The sequence below is a fragment of the Haliotis rufescens genome, unplaced genomic scaffold (genome assembly GCF_023055435.1).
Source record: "Haliotis rufescens isolate VD_foot unplaced genomic scaffold, xgHalRufe1.0.p SCAF_119, whole genome shotgun sequence".
In the NCBI taxonomy this organism is placed as follows: domain Eukaryota; kingdom Metazoa; phylum Mollusca; class Gastropoda; order Lepetellida; family Haliotidae; genus Haliotis; species Haliotis rufescens.
The window spans coordinates 345,457-367,391 of NW_025963801.1; the positions used below are offsets into that span (position 1 = coordinate 345,457).

The 21,935-nt window shown below is 40.6% G+C and overlaps 3 protein-coding genes across 3 annotated transcripts; all 3 read left to right on the plus strand.

Annotated features, from left to right (window-relative positions):
- The first annotated feature begins 3,266 nt into the window (after window positions 1-3,266).
- On the plus strand, window positions 3,267-4,505 carry LOC124150625 (neuronal acetylcholine receptor subunit alpha-3-like). Its single transcript, XM_046522584.2, has one exon. The coding sequence runs from the start codon at window positions 3,267-3,269 to the stop codon at window positions 4,503-4,505; it is 1,239 nt and encodes a 412-aa protein (XP_046378540.2).
- Window positions 4,506-10,426: 5,921 nt separating this feature from the next.
- Window positions 10,427-12,386, plus strand: LOC124150626 (neuronal acetylcholine receptor subunit alpha-3-like). The gene has a single exon (XM_046522585.2). The coding sequence runs from the start codon at window positions 10,440-10,442 to the stop codon at window positions 11,676-11,678; it is 1,239 nt and encodes a 412-aa protein (XP_046378541.2). The 5' UTR covers window positions 10,427-10,439; the 3' UTR covers window positions 11,679-12,386.
- A 4,060-nt stretch (window positions 12,387-16,446) lies between these two features.
- Window positions 16,447-18,449, plus strand: LOC124150675 (neuronal acetylcholine receptor subunit alpha-3-like). The gene has a single exon (XM_046522668.2). The coding sequence runs from the start codon at window positions 16,480-16,482 to the stop codon at window positions 17,707-17,709; it is 1,230 nt and encodes a 409-aa protein (XP_046378624.2). The 5' UTR covers window positions 16,447-16,479; the 3' UTR covers window positions 17,710-18,449.
- Window positions 18,450-21,935: the final 3,486 nt, after the last annotated feature.

The following is a 21,935-nucleotide window of genomic DNA, read 5'->3' on the forward strand; positions in this document are numbered from 1 at the left end:
AAAAGTGTTCGAGTGATCATTAAAGATACATAGGTCATTATTTGATATGAAATCTTCTATTATTTCACCTTTAATATTAGTGTGTGTACCACCCCAGAGTAGGCTGTGACAATTCAAATCACCCATAATTATACAAGGCTTTGGGAGTTGATCATAGAAGATCAGACTGATGAAGAGTTGAGGAAGGCGGAATATATAGAGAGCTCAATGTAAAAGCAAAGTCGGAAAGCAACAGCTTGAAGGTTAGTTTTAATAATAACAGGGCTGTGAATGACATCCTGCCTCACAATGATTGGAGTTCTCGTGTGGCCCTATCACCCGGAGGAGTATGTATTGTATGCAATTAATGAACTGACGTAAGTTAAAATTATCTGTCTGCTTCAGACAGGTTTCATCATTCAGATAGCAGAATGCCGATGGCTTCAAATCCTGGACTAATAGCTGTAATTCATTAAAATTAGTTCTTAGTCCACTGAATAATGTTCTTGGAATAAACTGCCTTGTCTGGGGATTTATTGGGGACCGATCCCACACTTTCTTTGAGGGCGATAAGCTGTGTGCCCTAGGATTGATGTTTCCAGACACCACATCCTTGTCTTCAAGTGATCCAAATTTATTGAATAGTTTGATTGGATATTCTGACCACTTTGTCTGTATTTCCGTCCATCACATTTCGTTTCCGAAGCAGAACACAAAAACCATTAGAGATATCTTAACCAAACGTGGCACATAGATAGGTCCAGCTGTGAACTGGTGCCTTGTGATAGTTTATGATTTTTAAAAAAAATATTTTTTCGAGTTTCCAACGACTTTGACTTAGACTGAAAATGGCAGTAGTCCCTGTTTCCTGAGCAGATCTTGAAAACAGTACAATATGTCTTCAAACTTGGCACATAAATAGGTCTAGTGGAAAACTGGTGCCTTTAGATACTTTGGTATTTTTCGAAAAAGTATTCCATGGCAACTACTTTGACTTTGAAAATCACCAAACTTGGCCAAATCGTGACAACAATACAATATTTCTTCTAAACTTGGCATATGAGTAGGTCTTGTGGTAAACTTGTTCCTTTTCATCGTTTTGAGATTTTACGAATGTTTCCTTAGCAAGAGCATAACTCGGAAACCGTTCACATTTCTAAAAAAAAATCTACTCAGGGTTGTCTGAGAACCGTTACCATAATTACCCTTATTGAGATGTATACCACTTGACAAAGGAACTTGGTCAAGATATATATTGATTTATTGTGAAAACACAATTTACAAGTGGCACCCGAACCAGCCTACTTCATCGCAGTGCATGGTGGTAACATGAACAGTGGCAATCGAACCAGCCTACTTCCTCACAGTGGGTTCCAGTAACATGAACAGGGGCACCCGAACCAGCCTACCTCCTCGCAGTGTATAGTTGTAACATGAACAGGGACACCCTGAACCAGTCTACATCCTCGCAGTGCATAACGGTAACATGAACAGTGGCACCTGAACCAGGGTACCAGTAACATGAATCGTGATGCCCTAACCAGCCTGCATGCCAGTAACATGAACAGGAACACCCGAACCAGCCTGCTTCCTCGCAGTGTACGCCGGTAACATGAACAGGAACACCCGAACCAGCCTGCTTCCTCGCAGTGTACGCCGGTAACATGAACAGGAACACCCGAACCAGCCTGCTTCCTCGCAGTGTACGCCGGTAACAAGAACAGGGACACCCGAACCAGCCTGCTTCCTCTCAGTGCATGCCAGTAACATGAACAGGAACACCCGAACCAGCCTGCTTCCTCGCAGTGTACGCCGGTTACATGAACAGGGACACCCGAACCAGCCTGCTTCCTCGCATTGTACGCCGGTAACATGAACAGGAACACCCGAACCAGCCTGCTTCCTCGCAGTGTACGCCGGTAACATGAACAGGAACACCCGAACCAGCCTGCTTCCTCGCAGTGTACGCCGGTAACATGAACAGGAACACCCGAACCAGCCTGCTTCCTCGCAGTGTACGCCGGTAACATGAACAGGAACACCCGAACCAGCCTGCTTCCTCACAGTGGGTAGTGGTAACATGAACAGGAACACCCGAACCAGCCTGCTTCCTCACAGTGGGTAGTGGTAACATGAACAGGAACACCCGAACCAGCCTGCTTCCTCGCAGTGTACGCCGGTAACATGAACAGGAACACCCGAACCAGCCTGCTTCCTCGCAGTGTACGCCGGTAACATGAACAGGGACACCCGAACCAGCCTGCTTCCTCGCAGTGTACGCCGGTAACATGAACAGGGACACCCGAACCAGCCTGCTTCCTCGCAGTGTAAGTTTGTTGGTGTGCTTGATGGTTTGTGTTTCACAGAAACACACATCAATGATTACAGTGAAAGAGACCTGCCAGAATACCAAGTGTATCTAAGAGACACTACACATGGTATTGCTGAGTATGTTTCAACAAGTTTCAAGAACAGTGTCCAGCTATGTGATGTAATATCATCTCGCAGTATTGAATACATTTCCTTTCTTGTTGGCAAGTTCTGCATTGCTTGTGTGTATGTTTTTTTCCAAAAGTGTCATGGACACGGTTGTCACATTCACTTACTCATTTTATGCAGGAACTTCAGGATCTCTCCAAGCAGCATGGATGTGAGCATGTCCTAGTAACTAGGGATTTCACCTGTGATCTGATTGAAAAGCTGTAACTTGAAGATTTCTTTAATGTGCGGAAAATGACTCAACTCATTCACTCTCCAACTCTCCAACTCACTGTCACTGGACGTGTTGTTTACTGATCATACCAGTGCTGTAGCATTGCAGACTCCAGTCTACTGCCCAGATCATCAGATGATTGGTGCTGTACTTCTCAGTACACCTCATGGTGACCCCTGCTCTCATTAATCTCTAAGTAAAGTAAGAACTTCCTTACTTCTCTGATTATTGTTCAAGTAATAACGCAGTCAATGTGTGATTGATACCCACAATACAGAAACAATCTGTTATCATTTAGAGCTGACAGCTTGCTTTGTCCAAGATATGCAAAAACAATACCGCCGAAAGAACAATGTTGTCCCATACAACATGAAGCATACGTCATGTAAATAGACGTATTATATATATCAATAATCAATTCGGGCTGGGATGCCTTTATTCGATATCACAATTAATATCGGTGTGTACACATTACCTTTTATTCAATTATCCGTGGATAATGAAGTTCCATTAGCGCAGGAGATAAATTATGATATGTGGACCTTATTTTGTACAAAGCTGGTGACCGAGGAAGATGCAGCTCCCGTCTGTGCTGGTGTTGGTGTTGGTGGTATGTAGATCTGCTGCAGAAAATATTGAAGACATGAAAAGGCTGTACAGCGACCTCTTTCGGAACTACAGCACTAAACACAGACCCGTGAACAACCAGAGTCACCATGTTGACGTTCACAATACATTCAACCTGGTTGCCATAACTGAAGTTAATCAGGTCCGACAGACCCTCCACAGCAACGTCTGGATGAATCTGACATGGATGGACGAGTTCCTTATCTGGAAACCTGAGAATTATAACGGCATTAAGTCTATTCATCCTCCACTGACTGACATTTGGAGACCCAAACTCATGGTTCCAGTGTCTCTGGAGGATCGGGACGTCTTTAAAGACGACACATCCGGTATCACAGTTTACAGCGATGGCACAGTCACTTGGACACCTGGGGCAAACTTTCTTACTGACTGTAAGTTAGACCTGACCTTATTCCCATTTGATGTTCAGACATGCGAGTTCCGATTTATCCCCATCAGCTATTATTCAAGTGAGGTAAAGATGGTCTCAGCTTTGAAGAGTGCAAACAGCCAATTCTTCACAACTAACGGAGAATGGATTCTTCCAAGTTCCAAAGCTTTCACTCGCGAAAGGCGCATCGGAGAAGATTTAAGCTTATCTTTCCTTTACATTCAGATTGATCTGGAGAGGCGTCCGGCGTTCTTTGTCCTCAATGTCATTCTACCTGTAGTGGTGCTTTCCTTTCTCAACATATTTGTGTTCGCACTGCCGTGTGACTGTGGCGAGAAGGTTTCGTATGGCATCACATGCCTTCTCTCTCTAGCTGTATTCATGAGCATCGTGAGTGGACTACTTCCAAACTCGTCCGACAATATCCCGCTGGTCACCCTGTATCTTACATGTCTGTTCGGCATCAGCGTTCTGTCGGTTGCCACCACCATCTTAATCGTCATGATAGATACCAGGAAGATTAACAACAAGAATACACCCTCACCACTGTTTGTGATACCACGTTGTTGGTCGTTATCACTTCATGGACGTAAACGCAAGGTTATGGACGAGACTCAGCAGGAATCTAAAAACCATGGTTTGGCAGGCGATGGGAACCTCAGGGGTCGAGTGAAGGAAGGCTGGGGAAGTTCTGACTCTGGTGGATATTTGATATCAACTGACTGTCTGTGTATGGTTATATTCATGGCTGTTTGGCTGTGTGCGACTGGGGTATTCCTCATCAAACTAACATGATAAATGAAAGGTCCTTGTGCTATTCTGCAAGTGTGAATCTTCAACGATCTATACCTCTTATGCTAAATGATTTGTCCCTGTGCTCTAGGGTCCTTTGGAAAAACAGAAATAAAACAATTGAGAACATTCACCACAGTATGTATGTACATTGGACGTTGATCTCACACAACAACGCATTTTTATAAACATCTTCACACCTTACATGTCCTCACAATTGGCACTTTCCTGGATTGTTATTAGGATAATAAAATATGTATTGTACACTGGAGCATGACATGCTCACTGTCAGCATCAAAGCGGTAAATTGTTATTGGAACCAATTCGAACCGATTCGGGTGACTCAGTTGCTATGAAAACCAGATCATTCCAACAATCTACACTAACCATACAGAATTATCATTGACGTGTATTCTGGTGGATCATCGCACTGTTTCTGGATCATAATGCAACAGAGTAATGACCTAATTTGCAATGCATCTTCATACCTTGTGTGTAGTAACAACTAGCATGTCCGTGACATTATACATTGGTCATGTTATTAGGATAGCACACTACATATTGTGTAATGGAAAAAAAGAGGATAAAATCACTTTCAGTACTATTTGAAATGTTATTCTTACTGAAAGAGAAAATGGATTTTATCATCTCTTATCAAGGGCATGACACTGTTCAGAGATTGCCATTGAAATTTTGAACAAATGTTGTTAGCCATTAGTATTAAATTGGACACTTCACGTATTCTAGTTTGTCATTTGTTTCTATGTTGTACACTCACAGGTGAGTTTTTCTTGAACAAAAACAAGATGTATGGTTCATTGATAGCCAATGCATAATAACCAAGCATTTCAACTTTCAGTTTCAGGCTACAATAAGGGTTAAGGTTAGGGTTAGGGTCAGGGACATTAAACATCGCTTTCATTCAGATGACACTCTGTCCAACAGCATATCTGGATGTTCTTTTGATACTGCTTTGAGAGAAAATCTAATATAAAAGGCTTGAGACCAGGAAATAGATATACTTTCTTCTGTCACCAGGTGGTGATTATGTTAATTAATTACAAAACAAATTTAAAATTAAGTCGTAGGTGAATTATTCTATTATTTTATTCTCATTAGAGAAGGATGTATCGCACTCTGATATGTCGATATATGTAGATTTCCGTCTTCTCCAAAACTCAACAAACACATTGACACCAACGCGCAGAGAGATACGATGTATTGTGTATTGGTAATCAATTTAGACTGTAAGATCATTACTCATTGTGAACTCCAATGTGTATGTGTATAAGGTCGTTTCAAATCAGTCTTATCTAGTGGCGTTATTGGTTTATTTGATATGAATTATTAGGTTCTATTAGCACACGGCCACAAGAATAAGTGTCACCATTGATACCCGTGTGCCACATAGAAGAGAAGATGTTCCAATAACTCAAAGTTTATATACCGACATCATTTCGTCACTCAGTATCAGACCACCATTACACATGGTTTCATTGATATTACACTCAGTCCAACTCTGAAACTAGATACACGTCATGACCCTGCTCACAGAAAAGATCAATTCTTCAAGGCTTGGGACACTGGACAGAAAAGAAATATTCTATCATCTGGTGTTGTTTGTATTTATACATTATGCAACAGTGTGGAAATTCAATATCAATTTATTAGAGAAGAACTATGATAGTTCAATATTTGGAGATAGGCCGTTTGTCCTCTCTCAAATTCAATAAATATATTGACACCAAAATAGAGTGAGGTATAATGCATCGTGTATTGGTAATCATTTGAGACCATAAGATCCTTCCTTGGTGTAAACTCCAATGCATTTGGCCAGTTACACAAGATAAGATAACCCTTGGAGCCCATGTGCCAAACAGAAGGGAAAGCACTTAATGACTACATGGATGTACCAACACCCCAATGCCTACTATTAGAGGATACACAGTACAAATTGATGACAGGTTATATGCGTTTCACCTTCTATTGACAAGGTCGGTGTGTGATTGTCCAAAACCGAAATTTAGATAAGTTGAATTTGATCCAAATTCATTGAATTTATCAAACGTTGTCAGAAAAGGCTGAAAACCAGTCGTAACACAACAGTACTTAATGTGTAATTATACAACATGGAATTACAGTTATCGTGGCTATGGTACCACGCACATCAAGGTGTCAGGCTTAGAAAGCAATGACTTGTGAGTTCATGTATGCCATATGACTATAGACTCATTTAACTAACTAAAGATTCACTGCAGTTGTATAGTCTTAAACAACAAAGAAGTATTCTTTCCGTATATGAAACATGAGGCTGGACCAAGCTTTGCAACCTTGCGTGAAGGAGACATATGATGTCCATCCCAAATTGAAGAATATACAACCGCACAGTTGAAAAGCTGTGGTTACTGGCACAAAACGTTGCCATATGGGAATTGTGATGAAGCATTGTTTCTATTGTCCCATAAGTTTCCTTTACATCATGGATTGAAATGGCAACTATTTTCAGTACGAGATTGTTGGCGGGAACAATGTTTTACTTTGTGGCGCAGTGATGGATCGACAAGAGTGCAGACCACCTTCCATGCTGGAATTCCTTCATCAAATGTTTAGTTGTGGCATATAATTGGCCAGCCTCTCCATGAACGGAATGCAACCGTCTCATCAATATTCTTTGATTGACCCATTAGGGTAGACTATTTGATGCCTGCTGTAGCCTTAAGCCACCCTGACACTTGCACGATTTTTGTCCCTACAATGCCGCGCAATGCGTCGTGGCAAGGCGTGCCGCGTTTGCGCCCTGTTTGCGCCCTGTACAAGGACGAAGTGCTCAGCTGCCCCAAAATCAAGAAACGTGGAAGGAGGTTGCTGAGATGTTCAGCTCCAAATGGAACTACCACAACTGCCTGGGGGCCCTGGACGGCAAGCACGTTGCTATGAAGAAGCCACGCAAAGCAGGCTCCCTCTATTATAATCACAAGGGCTTCCACAGCATTGTACTCACAGCTGTTGCAGATGCTTGGTATAAGTTCTAGTATGTTGATGTTGGGGTAGGGGGTGGTGCCCCATTGAGCCAGTCCTTCTGTCTCTTGTCATACAACTGTTGGTAGTCTTTTACATTTTCGGCTATTTTCATGGTACCCTCATCTGTCCACTTATACTCAGGAATTTCTTCCTTGGACACTCTGATTCTCTTCTTCTGTTTTACTGTGGGCTCTTCTTCACTTGACAGTTCTATTTAAGTCTCTGTAAAAACTTCAAGTTGTGTCTGTGGAACAATATCCACACTTGAGCAGGAGGAAGGAGGAGAAAGATCCCTCTCCCTGTCTGCAATCTCTGTCTCTTTCTCTGTCTCTGGCCTGGTCTCTTCATTGGTCTTCCCCTTCTTATACGGACTTTCTCCTTGTAAGGCATGTTGTCCGTTTGCTAGCAAGTTGCAGAATGACCAGGACCCACTTACATACGCACTGACGCGAGCGCCGTCGTCGCTCATTGGTCGGGAACTACGCGCGAACAATGCGTAAACACTTCGTGAGCAGTTCGTGCATTGCGCGAATGGTTCGTGACTTGCGCGACATATGCGTGAGCTGGGCGTTCCATGATTACGATTCCAACGACCGCACGATCACTCCGCGACAGGCTCGAATGCGTGAACGCGGCGCGAATAGGCGCGCCCACAACGTGGACAGTTCGTGACCCATGCGTGGCATGGCGTGTCAGAGCGTGTAGTGGATTCCCATGGCACGCATTGACACGCACCGTCGGCAGTGTTCGCGCCGAGTTCGTACAGTGTTCGCGCATGGTTCACGCAAGTGGCACGCCAAATATTTGAACATTTTTAAATTTTCTCTACGACATGGCACGCATCCCCGCACCCTTCACACTCTACTCACGCTCGTTTCCGAAGACTTTAATCAATCGCACGCCGAAGTTCGAGCCATTGCGGGAACAAAAATCGTGCAAGTGTCAGGGTGGCTTTAGTTTTGTCAGTTTTATGGAATAGTGTTGAAGTCAATTGTCAGTAAATGACTCCACTAGGCACGCCAAATTGTGATATCATTTTTCTGTACATTCCGACATTCCGACATTTTGATCTCATTTACATCTCAAATACATGAATGTTATTCCTTTTTGTTCAACGTAACATCGAAAGGTGATCCTAATATATCAACAATAGTTCAAATAAAAGATACCGAGAAACTGCGAATGTGGCGTGTTAATTCATCATCTACCGTTTCCAGGTCATGGGAGCACACAAGGTCAAACGAATTAAATAACACGCCAATAATATCGTCAAAGTCGCATTGTTATTTCATATTAGTGGTGATTACTGAAACTATGAAGTGATGTGTGTTTATTCCGGATGTGACTGGCGAACAATTTCAAAATTTACTCGTCTGTTATTGTTTTGTAACGATTGATTATCAGCAGACTACCCCTGTCCGTGACATCACATCCGATGACCTTAGCACTTACTGAAATATTGCTGTCAGATTTCACGATCCTTTAGATCGTTTTTCTGTCGTCACACTGAACGCAAAATGACAAATGAAACAACCTTCGACAATGAAGATCGTCAACTTTCGCCAATACATGTATATGAAGGCAATGTATTCTTGATGTTAAAATAGCAATAAGTTGTGCTGAGATCGGGCGAAACGCGCCATGTTTGATTTTCGTACGTCTTCATCACGACAGGGTAATTGTATTTTCGTTTATCGTAAATATTCAATTAAAAGACTTGAAATTAGGATGGCTGAATATTTATAAGTCATTTTTATTGTTTCCTGAACATTCATAACGTGACATGCTACATTAATGTCCTTATTTCTACGTCTGCCATGATGACCTCGAAAATTAAGTTTTTATTCTGTTTTAATTTTGGATAATTCATTTACTGAAATGGTTTATAATTTACCATCTCGCTGTTATTTACCAATAAAGACAATCGAATTTATACTCGGTTACAATTACGATATCGGAGATAAGATTATATCAATTTGCACAAACTTAACGATTTAAAACGGTTATTAACATGAAACGCACACCACCTTCAATAACGTAATTCAGGAAGTTCAAGAAAATGTACAAATGTTATGTTCCTTTTGGCCTTAACCTTGGTATAAATGAAAACATCAGAATGTTTTTATATAGCAATGTATAGTTTTCTATCAGGCATAAATGTGCAAAATATTACTTGAATTGTCCCTTGTTCAAAGAAGCACCGACTGTTTGAAATCGTTAACTAGCTTTACAGCTAAAACACAGTTGTTAACATTGTATATCGCAGCCCAACATTGTAATATACCAGGATCGAAGTCCGTTATCTGTACGCTGCCGTGATTCACCTGCAACAACATTTGCATAAAACAACAACACTCACTTTATGATGGAGTACAATATGTGGCCGACATAAGATTTCTTGTACAGTATACCCACTGTTAACGACCGGAATGTGTGATTGATACCCACAATACAGAAACAATCTGTAATCATTTAGAGCTGACAGCTTGCTTTGTCCAAGATATGCAAAAACAATACCGCTGAAAGAACAATGTTGTCCTTTACAAAATGAAGCAAACGTCATGTAAATGTACGTATAATATATCAATAATCAATTCGGGCTAGGATGCCTCTACTCGATATCACAATTAATATCGGTGTGTACACATTGCCTTCAATTCAATTTTGTGGGTAAATGCATTGTGCGTGGATAATGAAGTTCCATCAGCGCCGGAATATATCAACATGGCTGGCTGTGCGACAAATATAAGCCAATACTCAATACCCTTTGAATCGATGACTGTCCTTGTTATCTATGGCAAAAATCACCTAGACTACACATAAACAACTAGGCAATTGGTCACTCTGTAGACACCCATTAAACTATCAATTATGATATGTGGGCCTTATTTTGTACAAAGCTGGTGACCGAGGAAGATGCAGCTCCCGTCTGTGCTGGTGTTGGTGTTGGTGGTATGTAGATCTGCTGCAGAAAATATTGAAGACATGAAAAGGCTGTACAGTGACCTGTTTCGGAACTACAGCACTAAACACAGACCCGTGAACAACCAGAGTCATCATGTTGACGTTCACAATACATTCAACCTGGTTGCAATAACTGAAGTTGATCAGGTCCGACAGACCCTCCACAGCAACGTCTGGATGAATCTGACATGGATGGACGAGTTCCTTATCTGGAAACCTGAGAATTATAACGGCATTAAGTCTATTCATCCTCCACTGACTGACATTTGGAGACCCAAACTCATGGTTCCAGTGTCTCTGGAGGATCGGGACGTCTTTAAAGACGACACATCCGGTATCACAGTTTACAGCGATGGCACAGTCACTTGGACACCTGGGGCAAACTTTCTTACTGACTGTAAGTTAGACCTGACCTTATTCCCATTTGATGTTCAGACATGCGAGTTCCGATTTATCCCCATCAGCTATAATTCAAGTGAGGTAAAGATGGTCTCAGCTTTGAAGAGTGCAAACAGCCAATCCTTCACAACTAACGGAGAATGGATTCTTCCAAGTTCCAGAGCTTACACTCGCGAAAGGCGCATCGGAGAAGATTTAAGCTTATCTTTCCTTTACATTCAGATTGATCTGGAGAGGCGTCCGGCGTTCTTCGTCCTCAATGTCATTCTACCTGTAGTGGTGCTTTCCTTTCTCAACATATTCGTGTTCGCACTGCCGTGTGACTGTGGCGAGAAGGTTTCGTATGGCATCACATGCCTTCTCTCTCTAGCAGTATTCATGAGCATCGTGAGTGGACTACTTCCAAACTCGTCCGACAATATCCCGCTGGTCACCCTGTATCTTACATGTCTGTTCGGCATCAGCGTTCTGTCGGTTGTCACCACCATCTTAATCGTCATGATAGATACCAGGAAGATCAACAACAAGAATACACCCTCACCACTGTTTGTGATACCACGTTGTTGGTCGTTATCACTTCATGGACGTAAACGCAAGGTTATGGACGAGACTCAGCAGGAATCTAAACACCATGATTTGGCAGGCGATGGGAACCTCAGGGGTCGAGTGAAGGAAGGCTTGGGAAGTTCTGACTCTGGTGGATATTTGATATCAGCTGACTGTCTGTGTATGGTTATATTCATGTCTGTTTGGCTGTGTGCAACTGGGGGATTCCTCATCAAACTAACATGATAAATGAAAGGTCCTTGTCATATTTTGGCAATGTGTAAAATCTTCAACGATCTATACCTCTTATGCTAAATGATTGCCCCTGTGCTCTAGGGTCCTTTGGAAAAGCAGAAATAAAACAATTGAGAACATTCACCACAGTATGTATGTACATTGGCCGTTGATCTCACACAACAACGCATTTTTATAAACATCTTCACACCTTACATGTCCTCACAATTGGCACCTTCCTTGATTGTTATTAGGATAATAAAATATGTATTGTTCACTGGAGGATAATATGCTCACTGTCAGCATCAAAGCGGTAAATTATTATTCAAGCCCATTCGAACCGATTCGAGTGCCTCAGTTGCTATGAAAACCAGATCATTCCGGAATATTAAAAGAAGAACTGTCTCCTTCAACCATCTGAACTAACCATACTGAATTATTATTGAAGTGGATCATCGCACTGTTTCTGGATCATAATGCAACAGAGTCATGACGTATTTTGGCTCTGCAATGCATCTTCATACCCTATGTGTAGTAACAACTAACATGTTCGTGACATTACACATTGATCATGTTATTAGGATAGCGAACTGCATATTGTGTAATGGAAAAAAGAGGATAATATCACTTTCAGTACTATTTGAAATGTTGTTCTTACTGAAAGTGAAAATGGATTTTATCATCTCTTATCAAGAGCATGATACTGTACAGTGATTGCCATTGGAATTTCAAACAAATGGTGGTAACCATTAATATTAAATTGGACACTTCACGTATTCTAGTTTGTCATTTGTTTCTATGTTGTACACTCACAGGTGAGTTTTTCTTGAACAAAAACAAGATGTATGGTTCATTGATAGCCGATGCATAATAACCAAGCATTTCAACTTTAAGTTTCAGGCTACCATGAGGGTTAGGGTTAGGGTTAGGGTTAGGGTTAGGGACATTAGACATGGCTTTAATTCAGATGACACTCTGTCCAACAGCATATCTCTGAAAACTGGATGTTCTTTTGATACTGCTTTGAGAAAAAATCTAATATAAAAGGCTTGGGACCAGGAAATAGATATACTTTCTTTCGTCACCAGGTGGTAATTATGTTAATTAATTTCGAAACAAATTTAAAATTAATTCTTAGGTGAATTATTCCATTATCCTAGTCTCATTAGAGAAGGATGTGTCGCTCTCTCATATGTCGATTTATGTAGATTTCCGTCTTCTCCCGAACTCAACAAAAGCATTGACACAAAAGCGCAGAGATACGATGTATTGTGGATTGGTATCTGAAACTAGATACACGTCATGACCCTGCTCACAGAAAAAACCTAACCTTCAAGGCCTGGGACACTGGACAGAAAAGAAATATATACTATTTTATCATCTGGTGTTGTTTGTGTTTATACATCATGGAACAGTGTGGAAATTCAATATTTGCTCGTAAGTGAATCAGTCCATTATCATATTGTCATGAGAGAAGAAGTATGATAGTTCGATATCTGGAGATAGACCGTTTGTTTTCTCTCAAATTCAATAAATACATTGACACCAAAATAGAGTGAGGTATAATGCATCGTGTATTGGTAATCATTTGAGACAATAAGATCCTTCCTTGGTGTAAACTCCAATGCATTTGTGTATACCGGGTTGTATTCAATCTTATTGTGGTTACTGATATGGATTATTGAGTTCATTAGGCCAGTTACACAAGATAAGATAACCCTTGGAGCCCATGTGCCAAACAGAAGGGAAAGCACTTAATGACTACATGTATGTACCAACACCTCAATGCCTACTATTAGAGGATACACAGTACAAATTGATGACAGGTTATATGCCTTTCACATTCTATCGACAAGATCGGTGTGTGATTGTCCAAAACCGAAATTTACATCAGTTGAATATGATCCTAATTCATTGAATTTATCAAACGTTGTCAGAAAAGGCTGAAAACCAGTCGTAACACAACAATACTTAATGTGTAATTATACAACATGGAATTACAGTTATCGTGGCTATGGTACCACGCACATCAAGGTGTCAGACTTAGAAAGCAATGACTTGTGAGTTCATGTATGCCATATGACTATAGCCTCATTTAACTAACTAAAGATTCACTGCAGATGTATAGTCACAAACAATAAAGAAGGATATCAAACATAAGGCTGGAGCAAACTTTGCAACCTTGCGTGAAGGAGACATATGATGTCCATCCCAAATTGAGGAATCTACAACCGCACAGTTGAAAAGCTGTGGTTACTGGCTAAAAACGTTGCCATATGGGAATTGTGATGAAGCATTGTTTCTATTATCCCTGTAGTTTCCGCTACACCCTGGATTGAAATGGCACCTATTTTCAGTACGAGATTGTTGGCGGGAACAATGTTTTACTTTGTGGCGCAGTGATGGATCGACAAGAGTGCAGACCACCTTCCATGCTGGAATTCCTTCATCAAATGTTTAGTTGTGGCATATAATTGGACAGCCTCTCCATGAACGGAATGCAACCGTCTCAGCAATATTCTTTGATTGACCCATTAGGGTACACTATTTGATGCCTGCTGTAACCTTAGTTTTGTCAGTTTTAACGCTAAGGAAAACAGTCGAAGTCAATTGTCAGTAAATGACTCCACTAGGCACGCCAAATTGTGATATCATATTTCTGTACATTCCCCTTGGGTGTATTTGTTATCGCGACGACATTTTGGCCTGTCACAATACGTAGAGCTTAAAGGTGAATTAAAGCAATTGAATTGATTGAAAGCATTGAATCTGTAAACAAAAATCACAACACTCGTGTCGACGCACACCGTATTAGTAAGTCTCAAGGGCTTTCAAGTATTTCATCTGCCCAGGTTTTATGTTGCTGTGGTTGTATGTTCACAGCGCGACTCTAACTGTCCTTCATCTGGAGTCCTGTTCGTCATAATCTCACATTTAATGTGAAACACTGAAAATATTTATTTGGTATTTTATTGACCAGCATGTACATCTCAGATACATGAATGATATTCCTTTTTGTTCAACGTAACATCGAATGGTGATCCTAATATATCAACAAAAGTTCAAATAAAAGATACCGAGAAACCGAGCATGTGGCGTGTGAATTCATCATCTACCGTTTCCAGGCCATGGGAGCACACAAGGTCAAACGAATTAAATAACACGCCACTTATATCGTCACAGTCACATTGTTATTTCATATTAGTGGTGATTACTGATACTATGAAGTGATGTGTGTTTATTCCGGATGTGACTGGCGAAATATTTCAAAATTTAGTTTAATTGTTTTGTAACGATAGATTATCAGCAGACTACCCCTGTATGTGACATCACATCCGATGACCTTAGCACTTACTGAAATATTGCTGTCAGATTTCACGAGCCTTTAGTTCGTTTTTCTCTCGTCACATTGAACGCAAAATGACAAATGAAACAACCTTCGACAATGAAGATCGTCAACTTTCGCCAATGCATGTATATGAAGGCAATGTATTCTTGATGTTAAAATAGCAATAAGTTATGCTGAGATCGGGCGAAACGCGCCATGTTTGATTTTCGTACGTCTTCATCACGACAGGGTAATTGTACTTTCGTGTATCGTAAATATTCAATCAGAAGACTTGAAATTAGGATTGGTGAATATTTATGAGTCATTAATGTTTTCCTGAACATTTATAACATGACAAGTTACACTAATGTCCTTATTTCTGCAACTACCATATGACCTCGAAAATTAGGCTTTTATTCTGTTTTACTTTTGGATAATTTTATTTACTGAAATGGTTTATAATTTACCATCTCGCTGTTATTTACCAATAAAGACAATCGAATTTATGATAATTGAAATCAATTTGCACAAACGTAACGATTTAAAACGGTTATTAACATGAAACACATACCACTTTCATTAACGTAATTCAGGTAAGTTCAAGAAAATGTACAATTGTTATGTTCGTTTTGGCCTTAACCTTGGTATGAATGAAAACATCTGACTATATTTATATAGCAATGTATAGTTTTCTATCAGGCATAAATGTGCAAAATATTACTTGAATTGTCCCTTGTTTAAAGAAGCACCGACTGTTTGAAATCGTTAACTAACTTTACAGCTAAAACACAGTTGTTAACATTGTATATCGTAGCCCAACATTGTAATATACCAGGATCGAAGTCCGTTATCTGTACGCTGCCGTGATACACCTGCAACAGCATTTGCATAAAACAACAACACTCACTTTATAATGGAGCGATCACATAGCCTCCAATAAGTACAATATGTGGCCGACATAAGATTTCTTGTACAGTATACCCACTGTTAACGACCGGAATGTGTGATTGATACCCACAATACAGAAACAATCTGTAATCATTTAGAGCTGACAGCTTGCTTTGTCCAAGATATGCAAAATCAATACCGCTGAAAGAACAATGTTGTCCCATACAACATGAAGCATACGTCATTTAAATGGACGTATTATATATCAATACTCATTTCGGGCTAGGATGCCTCTACTTGACATTACAATTAATATCGGTGTGTACACATTGCCTTCAATTCAATTTCGTGGGTAAATGCTTTTGCGTGGATAATGAAGTTCCATTAGCGCCGGAATATGTCAACATGGCTGCCTGTGCGACAAATAAAAGCCAATACTCAATACCCTTTGAATCGATGACTGTCCTTGTTATCTGTGGAAATAATCACCAAGACTACACATAAACAACAAGGCAATTGGTCTCTCTGTAGACACCCATTAAACTATCAATTATGATAGGTGGACCTTATTTTGTACAAAGCTGGTGACCGAGGAAGATGCAGCTCCCGTCTGTGCTGGTGTTGGTGTTGGTGGTATGTAGATCTGCTGCAGAAAATATTGAAGACATGAAAAGGCTGTACAGTGACCTGTTTCGGAACTACAGCACTAAACACAGACCCGTGAACAACCAGAGTCACCATGTTGACGTTCACAATACATTCAACCTGGTTGCAATAACTGAAGTTGATCAGGTCCGACAGACCCTCCACAGCAACGTCTGGATGAATCTGACATGGATGGACGAGTTCCTTATCTGGAAACCTGAGAATTATAACGGCATTAAGTATATTCATCCTCCACTGACTGACATTTGGAGACCGAAACTCATGGTTCCAGTGTCTCTGGAGGATCGGGACGTCTTTAAAGACGACACATCCGGTATCACAGTTTACAGCGATGGCACAGTCACTTGGACACCTGGGGCAAACTTTCTTACTGACTGTAAGTTAGACCTGACCTTATTCCCATTTGATGTTCAGACATGCGAGTTCCGATTTATCCCAATCAGCTATGATTCAAGTGAGGTAAAGATGGTCTCAGCTTTGAAGAGTGCAAACAGCCAATCCTTCACAACTAACGGAGAATGGATTCTTCCAAGTTCCAGAGCTTTCACTCGCGAAAGGCGTATCGGAGAAGATTTAAGCTTATCTAATCTTTACATTCAGATTGATCTGGAGAGGCGTCCGGCGTTCTTTGTCCTCAATGTCATTCTACCTGTAGTGGTGCTTTCCTTTCTCAACATATTCGTGTTCGCACTGCCGTGTGACTGTGGCGAGAAGGTTTCGTATGGCATCACATGCCTTCTCTCTCTAGCTGTATTCATGAGCATCGTGAGTGGACTACTTCCAAACTCGTCCGACAATATCCCGCTGGTCACCCTGTATCTTACATGTCTGTTCGGCATCAGCGTTCTGTCGGTTGTCACCACCATCTTAATCGTCATGATAGATACCAGGAAGATCAACAACAAGAATACACACTCACCACTGTTTGTGATACCACGTTGTTGGTCGTTATCACTTCATGGACGTAAACGCAAGGTTATGGACGAGACTCAGCAGGAATCTAAAAACCATGGTTTGGCAGGCGATGGGAACCGAGTGAAGGAAGGCTGGGGAAGTTCTGACTCTGGTGGATATTTGATATCAGCTGACTGTCTGTGTATGGTTATATTCATGGCTGTTTGGCTGTGTGCGACTGGGGGATTCCTCATCAAACTAACATGATAAATGAAAGGTCCTTGTGCTATTATACCAGTGTGAATCTTCAACGATCTGTACCTCTTATGCTAAATGATTTGTCCCTGTGCTCTAGGGTCCTTTGGAAATACAGAAATAAAACAATTGAGAACATTCACCACAGTATGTATGTACATTGGACGTTGAACTCACACAACAACATGTCCTCACAATTGGCACCTTCCTGGATTGTTATTAGGATAATAAAATATGTATTGTTCACTGGAGGATAATATGCTCACTGTCAGCATCAAAGCGGTAAATTGTTATTCGAACCCATTCGAACCGATTCGAGTGTCTCTTTTGCTATGAAAACCAGATCATTCTGGAATATTAAAAAAAGGAACTGTCTCCTTCAACCAACTGAACTAACCATACTGAATTATAATTGAAGTGTATTCTGGTGGATCATCGCACTGTTTCTGGATCATAATGCAACAGAGTCATGGCGTAATTTGGCTCTGCAATGCATCTTCATACCCTATGTGTAGTAACAACTAACATGTCCGTGACATTATACATTGATCATGTTATTAGGATAGCGAACTGCATATTGTGTAATGGAAAAAAGAGGATAAAATCACTGTCAGTACTATTTGAAATGTTGTTCTTACTGAAAGTGAAAATGGATTTTATCATCTCTTATCAAGAGCATGACACTGTACAGTGATTGCCATTGGAATTTCAAACAAATGGTGGTAACCATTAATATTAAATTGGACACTTCACGTATTCTAGTTTGTCTTATGTTTCTATGTTGTACACTCACAGGTGAGTTTTTCTTGAACAAAAACAAGATGTATGGTTCATTGATAGCCGATGCATTATAACCAAGTATTTCAACTTTTAGTTTCAGGCTACCATGAGGGTTAGGGTTAGGGACCTTAGACATGGCTTTCATTCAGATGACACTCTGTCATACAGCATATCTCCGAAAACTGGATGTCCTTTTGATATTGCTTTGAGAAAAAATCTAAAATTAAAGGCTTGAGACCAGGAAATAGATACACTTTCTTTTGTCACCAGGTGGTGATTATCTTAGTTAATTACGAAACAAACAAATTCAAAATTAACTCGTAGGTGAATTATTCCATTATCTTATTCTCATTAGAGAAGGATGTGTCGCTCTCTCATATGTCGATATATGTAGATTTCCGTCTTCTCCCAAACTCAATAACACATTGACACCAAAGCGCAGAGAGATATGATGTATTGTGTATTGGTATCTGAAACTAGATACACGTCATGACCCTGCTCACAGAAAAGATCTAAGCGATGATTTTCCTGTATGGATCCACGGTGAAGTGTCAATTTGTCATGGTAATGAACAAGTGTGCACAGCGCAAAAATGCACCCAGAGACCTGCTATGTTGGCAGTTAGATGTAGAAACAATTCATCAGAAACATCTATCATAATACTCTCAATACAGATTAGCGACATCATAATTCTAAGTCATACTGATTTCACAGAGCAAGCTATTAGACAGACCTATTCACATTATGAAAATCCTGACATCAAATACATCTAATAGGTCTTTCTAGTAGACGATTACTACAATTTACTTTTGGAGCAGGATCACATATTTGAGTAAGCTCCTCATCAGAAGAGATGTAATATTAAAGGCTGGGGAAACCAAATAATACCTTTGAAAATGTATGTTCACAAAGAACCTTCATAGATTTTTGTGCAGGTACAATTTCAGGCAGATATTATAATTATGTAAGCTGTCGATTGCAGCGGTGATATTCAAGGTTGGAGTAAACATACAGCACAAATATTAACTGAATATCGGCACTGGATTAATGATGCAGTATGACTGTGTTCACGTCTTCCTTTGGTGCATAGTGTCTTTCTCCAATTACATTTAAATGAATAATGATGTAATTACCGTTGATACAGTTCGTTACGCAATGGTATTTTTAGTTAAAGGTGATGCAGCTTCATAGAACGTGTGTGCTTCCCTCGGGTTATTACGTTTACTCTCTGGTAGGTGGTGTAAATTGGTATTGATAATCAATTTTGGCCATGAGAACATTATTCAGAGTAAACTCTAGCATTGGTTTGTACACACATTTCATTTCTTGTAAACAGTAGCTGATAACATTAGCTCAGGGATGCATATATGCAAGTCTGAGTGTGATTATCCCTCACTGTAAGCCAATCAGAAGACATAGACTTGTAATGTTCAATCCCCGCCATCACTTGACTCAGTAGACTGATGAAGTACAGTTTGAAATGTCCTTGACAGAGACCTACGTTTTTCTAAGGTGTTCTCCTCTAAGGTATACTGTAAAGACAGTGAGGGCAATATCCACAAGTGGATGATCATCTTCTGGGTGCTTTAGATGGCAGGGAGATAACAGTTTGCAGGGATATCGGTGTCAACATGGTTAGCTGAACGGCAAACAAAAGCAAACGCATTTTAATGACGTACCAAAGCTCAATACGCATTGACTACCCTTGATATTTGTTGACTTTTTCATCCAAACTGCACAAACACAACTGCTTTATTGCCTTCTTCGTAGATGGCGGAGCTGCAACACCTACAAAGCTATCCCAAACCGAACTTATCGGTCGATCAGTGCCATCAACTGTGTACCACAGACATTAAGGTGCCAAGTTTAGAAAGCAATGACGCAGGGGAAAAGGTAAGCTGTGTGGAATCACATACTTGAGATGTGAGATCACACAGTTGTGACTAGTGAGGGCGTGGATGCCATTTTACTAAAGAAACATATAACAGATACATTGAAAAAAACAATAAAGATGGACCCTTAACGTATTTTCAATTGTGGTGTAAAATGGAGCGGGTCTTTTCGATTGGAACTACCACACTCAGAGTATGTGGAGCTTATACGAGTGATCTGACAGGGCAATATGATGTCATGATAACACACAAATTTCATTGGTTAATGCGTAAACGGGTGATGCGACATGACATGTAAACACCCACCAACATGGGCCGTTTGACATCAAGGACGTACCTCTGTGCAATGTGGCACTCACCATTAATGGTAATGGATATCCATCCAACGAATCCAAGATCTTTCTTCACAAGTGTAGGACTTTCGTTTCAAATCTTCCTGCCATGTCGTCCTTACTTCTTCATAAAATGTTACTGTGGAATGTCATCGATTTTTGTTGACATTATTAACAATACCTGACGTACGGATAACATTTGTAGTAATGTTTGTACACTTGTCAGAAGTTCAATCAAAACTATGACCTAAGAATGTAAAGCAAGCGTTTTTCTTCTCTGATTATGATTGTAGCCATGGCCACACCCCTAGTCTCCCTCAGCCTGGGTATAAACACTCCCTGCCGAAGTTGTTTCTGCTATAGGCTGTCTGCGTGACACCTAGTGACATCTTTGTCCCACTTTACAGAGGCCCTCCTGTTCCTCATCCAACACAAACACAGATCCCTCGATCACAAGCTTATCATAACTCAGGTAGGCAGTTTTACCATCATCTCTAGCCTGCTTCATGAAGGGAAACAATTTCGATCGCACATTTCGAACTCTTTGCGTAAAATCATCAGCTACTCTAAAGTCATTATTCATTTTTAACTCTTTCCCTGCCACATCGAAAATTTCAGATTTATCCTTATAAAAAGAAAATCTCAGTATTATGGCCCTGTTTGTTGACTTTGAGTGTAATCTATGGGCTCTTTCAATGTTGATAGAATCAGCAGAGTCAAGATTGAGTATTGAGGCCATAATATCTCTAACTGACTTCCGCTCTACCCAAGTTTCACCTCTCTTGTCGGGTATGCCGTGAAAAATCAAATTATTTCGACGTGATTGGGCCTCCATATTATGTGTCTTGGTCTCCAAATCAAACACTTTCCCCTTAACAAAGTCATTTTCTTTTTCCAAATCGCATAACCTTTCATCATAGACCTGTATGAAATCGTCTATTTTCTGATTGAGCTGAGCAATTTGTGACTGTATTGTTGGCAGTGTAATAGCGAGATCATTGAGGGTAATGGATGCACTGTCAGAATTCGATGGGGTAATAACTTGACCAGAGACGTTGCGAGATGATAGTCTAGACTGTACACCTTCAGGTTGTTGTTTCGTGTGTGTGTGTGGGGGGGGGGGGGGGGGGGGGGGTCGACCCGACATCTCCGGCGACAAGTAAAAGGGTAATAGACAGAAGCAACATTCTGAGTCCCAACCGGGTACCCCCTGTAGCTTTATACCGGGGTATCT